Genomic DNA, 5087 nt, shown 5'->3' on the forward strand with positions numbered 1-5087 from the left:
GCAGTACCTGCATTCCAGTAAGCGCCGTCTGTCCCAGTTTGGTGCTTTTAGACTCCAGAGCCATCTGAAGAGGCAGCAGACAGCGCTCTCTGGGAACACAAAAACACAAACAGGTTACAACAACTCTGTCAGCACTGCGCAGGTGCACTGAAGTCTACTAGAAATTAACATTCAGTTGGTTGTCATACACAATTTCTCACCGCTAGATGGGAGAAATTATAACACAATGCAGCTTTAAAGTAAACACCCCGTGTAGTGAGAGGGAGACTCAGTTACTCTGGTCTCTTTTTCTGATGCTACACTCGCTCGCTCCCTACCTGCCTCTCATTGTTTGCAGTTGGCTGAGTCCGTTGCTGATAACGGGTCGCTGGGCTTCAGCGCTCAGCTCTCAGCTGTCACAACCACACCGCTTCAAACGGGCCACAGTGGGCGCGGGACGCGGCACTCCCCCAACAGTCTCACTAAGATGAGAGACTTTTTATGAGCACGTAGAAAGCCAAGAAAGAACACACACAACTAGAGTGTGGGGCTGCACGATATGAGGAAAATATCTTTTTGCGGTTATTTTGACTGATATTGCAATTGCGATATGATTCCCGATACTGGAGGAGATGATCATTTATGTACCATTATTCTCATTTTCATTGAAAAAAAAAAAATGTAAATGGTTATAGGGTGACTTTGGCAAAGATCTGTACCAAACAAAGATTTTCTTTCTGTAGGGTAGGATTTGTAAGATGGGATGTCTCTGCAGCAGCACAATACTTCATAATTCAGAATGGTTCGACACCGGCGCCCAGTTAGCTCAGTGGGTTGAGGGGGCGCCCACTGATAGAGGTTTACTCCTCGACGCAGCTGGCCCAGGTCCGACTCCGACCTGCGGCCCATGGCTGCATGTCACTCTCCCCCTCTCTCCCCTTTCATATCTTCAGCTGTCCTGTCAAAAATAAAGGCTTAAAATATTCCTTAATAAATAAATAAATAAATAAATAAATAAATAAATAAATAAAGATAATGGTTTGGGATATAACAACAATAAATACTTGTGTAATGGTAAACCACGGTAGAAATGTTGACCATAACATTTATCCTTTTCCTGTAAAATATCCTTATTATCGCGGTGGATTCCCACGGTGTGCAAACCCCTGTGTTTGATCCTTCCCAGGTTCATCCGAGGCTCCTGAAGGTACCACGCAGGCGCACTGCGCTCGGACAGGAGGAGGGGACCGAACATAGACAGTTAAAGAAATGGACCAACAGACCCCGTTGCTCTGGACGGAGACCAGTGAAGTCTACTAGAAGCTCTGTCCCGGGGATGCTGGGCGTTACTGCGCAGCCTCCGACTGAGCGTGAAGACGTAGATGTGACGTGGGCAACCTGTCTGAAACTTTGTGTTACTGAGCAATATGTTACATTTATGTTAATTATTACAGAGAAATTAATGTAACTCTTAGTATTGTTTGTTGTTATATGCTGGCGTCTGTAACATTCAGTTTTGGTAAATAATGTTCACAGTAAGTCAAATTATTATTTGCTTATATTTCAGAAACACATCCAACTTCACATGTAACGCCAACTACAACTTCATAGTTAACTTCTTGTTGAAGTTGTAAATAAATCTTCCCGGAACTCAAAGTCAGACATCTCTGGTTCTAGTTCTTACCGCCCCCCCCCACAGCAGGCCGGTGATTCAGTAGCCCTTCTTTAAATGGTTTTTACAAGCCTATTGCCTATATTTGTGTAATATAATAAACACTGTTACTGCTTTTTGAAACTGTTTCAGGTTGTAACGGACTATCAGTTTTTTCTGAACATATTGAACACACTTTTAAAAATACAGCGATAATACCAAATTCATGACCATTTGGGTCACTAGAACAGTGAGGTTAAATGTTCATACAATTACATCCCCCTACATATGTTGTATGGATATATTTTTGCTGTATTTATTGTTTATTCATAATGTTAAATCTGTCCATTCACCAAGGAAACATTCCACGTAAGTGTACTTATTGTGGCAATAAACCTTTTTTTCAGATTCAGATTCCTGATTTTGCATTTAACGAAAAAATTGTGATCAATTGTGCAGCCCCAATAGAGTCCAGTAGGGCAGAGCAATATTAGATCGACTAAGGGTGGACAATGTCTTGACTCAATATCGTTATTGCGATTTCACGTTGCGCAATATTATATAGAAAGAACCGGGGTTTCATCCCGTTTTGTTCTGTTTGTAAAAAGAAGAGACTCGAAATGTGTTTTGCAGAGACAGATGAGCCCACTGGCTGAGAATTATCGCACTACATTACAAAGACATTATCATCAATATTTAATCTAATAATCCCTAATAAAACAACGGAGGTTATTGAATGAATAATTGACGGAGCTGCAACAGCATCCAGAATTGATGGCACCTTCATCACAATCCTACAGCCAGCAGCAGCAATCCACTCATTTAACAGTCTATACATTCAAAAATGAGACCAGAACACTTGAAAAGACAGAATAAGATATAATACCCAAACATAAGAATATCTCCATGACAAAAGAAATGCTAAAATATTCCTGTGTTTCTACAAGGAAGAAGGATAATTTAGGATTTCTACAAAAGGAAACACTAGACTTTAACGGGTTACTACTTTTTTCTGGACCCGATTTCCCATGTTTTTGGTCTAAGTGACTGATGGGAACAACCATCTCTGACACTGGTCTGGTATCAAGAAGGATCGCGAAACAAGCTACAATGGAAGTTTATAATATAATTGTCCAGCTTGTATTTACCTTTACAAAAGTGCTCGTTTTGCCACAGACAGACTTAGATTATTATTCTAATAATAATATTAATATTATTCTTATAATCCCCCCCCCCCGTTGGGCTGTTGTGCTGGAATACACAACCTTGGCTGAAACTGTTTTTGAACTGAGCGAGTTCAGTGCTTCAACGCAACATTTGATTATCATCCCAGGAATCGTTTGACCATTCAAATTCATTCAAATCCCACACACTGAGTGAATTAGTAGTGTGTAAGCCACAGGGCTCCGAGAGGAACCGTTTGAATTTCACTGTTTGATTATCCCTGTATCAGCAGTACACGCACAGGTAACCATACACAGTTACTGTGGCAGAAAGACAAAGCTGTCTGGTCTTAGCCACGTAACTCAAGCATTTCCTTCCTTAGCCTTTCTAGTTCAGGTGGTTTTAGGCCTCTTGTGTTTTGTCACAGCGACAAGAACAAGTCATAATTTCCGGCCTTTTTTGTTTATCTTTGGTGGTGTCCCAATTGTTTTTTGTCGTGTCGTATTACTAAAGGTAAAGGACACACAATACTCACACTCTTGGCAGCATATCAGACCTGTTTCCTTTGCCTATTTAGGGTCAGTTCAATGGAACAAGTTAGACCGGCAAATTAAAGTCATGTCTAGGGGGGGAACCTGTGGGCACCTCACAATTCGAATCCAATTCAGAGGCCAACGATTCAATTCTAAACCGATTATCAATGAATTTCAATACAATTTTATAAATTTACATTTCCATGTTTGTTAGATTTTGACATATACAGTATTCCTCACACACAAGTTTTAAAGGTCCCATGACATGGTGCTCTTTGGATGCTTTTATATAGACCTTAGTGGTCCCTAATACTGTATCTGAAGTCTCTTTTATATAGACCTTAGTGGTCCCCTAATACTGTATCTGAAGTCTCTTTTATATAGACCTTAGTGGTCCCTAAACTGTATCTGAAGTCTCTTTTATATAGACCTTAGTGGTCCCCTAATACTGTATCTAAGTCTCTTTTATATAGACCTTAGTGGTCCCCTAATACTGTACTGAGTCTCTTTTATAGACCTTAGTGGTCCCCTAATACTGTATCTGAAGTCTCTTTTATATGACCTTAGTGGTCCCTAATACGTGTCTGAAGTCTCTTTTATATAGACCTTAGTGGTCCCTAATACTGTATCTGAAGTCTCTTTTATATAGACCTAGTGGTCCCTAATACTGTATCTGAAGTCTCTTTTATATAGACCTTAGTGGTCCCCTAATACTGTATCTAAGTCTCTTTTATATAGACCTTAGTGGTCCCCTAATACTGTATCTGAAGTCTCTTTAATATAGACCTTAGTTGGTCCCTAATACTGTATCTGAAGTCTCTTTTTATAGACCTTAGTGGTCCCCTAATACTGTTCTGAAGTCTCTTTTATATAGACCTTAGTGTCCCTAATACTGTATCTGAAGTCTCTTTTATATAGACCTTAGTGGTCCCCTAATACTGTATCTGTGAGTCTCTTATATAGACCTTAGTGGTCCCTAATACTGTATCTGAAGTCTCTTATATAGACCTTAGTGGTCCCTAATACTGTATCTGAAGTCGCTTTTATATAGGCCTTAGTGGTCCCTAATACTGTATCTGAAGTCTCTTTTATATAGACCTTGTCGCGTAATTATGTCATTTACGTGAAAATGGCTGCTCTTGTGTAAACGCAACAACTTTCTGCTAAGATATATGTGACTTTTTTGCAACAAATATGCAGGGATTATGAATTCATGCAAGCCCTGCGTTGTTTTGTGCGGAAATTGGCAATTTATGCTGCAAAAGTGCAACGTATTTGAAAAAATGCTGCCCCCGCATAAATATGCGGACTTTGGCTGATTATGCACTGAATTATACGATCGCATAATCATGTTTTCCGGAGGGACTGTATTGCGCTGCCCTAAAGTGAACCGACATGAAATGAATTTGAATATGTGCCGTGTAACTTACCGGAGTTGTGAAGGGGAAATCTTGGCTGATCCATTTGGAGACTCCAGGGTTTCTGTGATTTAATGGCACAGAGAAAAGGAAACGCTGCGATTAACAACACCTGACAGACACGCTGTACTGCATTAACCTAAACCAAAAAAAAACATCAGTTCCCAGCTGGCGCTGAGGGACATGGAAAAAGCAGTTTCCACTGACGTCAGTGGGGACATTATTAGGATTAAAAGGCAGGCTGACCTTTGGTGGCAGGTATAACGCTGTCAGGCAGCAGGTAGAGAATGGGTTCAGATTGTGCTGATGAATGGACAATCATATAATCACTCACACACACAC

General features: G+C 40.4%; 1 protein-coding gene and 1 long non-coding RNA gene across 2 annotated transcripts in view; one reads left to right on the top strand and one right to left on the bottom strand.

The window, feature by feature from the left end:
- The window catches only part of arfgef3 (ARFGEF family member 3), an 83306-nt gene that overhangs the window by 75007 nt on the left and 3212 nt on the right, over positions 1–5087 (bottom strand). The window contains 2 exon segments of the mRNA XM_032541139.1: positions 8–89; positions 4758–4809. Of these exon segments, the coding sequence (XP_032397030.1) occupies positions 8–89; positions 4758–4809 (134 nt within the window).
- Positions 1–5087, top strand: part of LOC116705192 (uncharacterized) — a 19741-nt gene that overhangs the window by 12172 nt on the left and 2482 nt on the right. Inside the window, exon 2 of the long non-coding RNA XR_004335874.1 lies at positions 3128–3135. This is a non-coding gene — a long non-coding RNA (uncharacterized LOC116705192). The remainder of the gene's footprint in view (positions 1–3127; positions 3136–5087) is intronic.

The sequence above is a fragment of the Etheostoma spectabile genome, chromosome 17 (assembly GCF_008692095.1).
Source record: "Etheostoma spectabile isolate EspeVRDwgs_2016 chromosome 17, UIUC_Espe_1.0, whole genome shotgun sequence".
NCBI classification, from domain to species: Eukaryota; Metazoa; Chordata; class Actinopteri; order Perciformes; family Percidae; genus Etheostoma; species Etheostoma spectabile.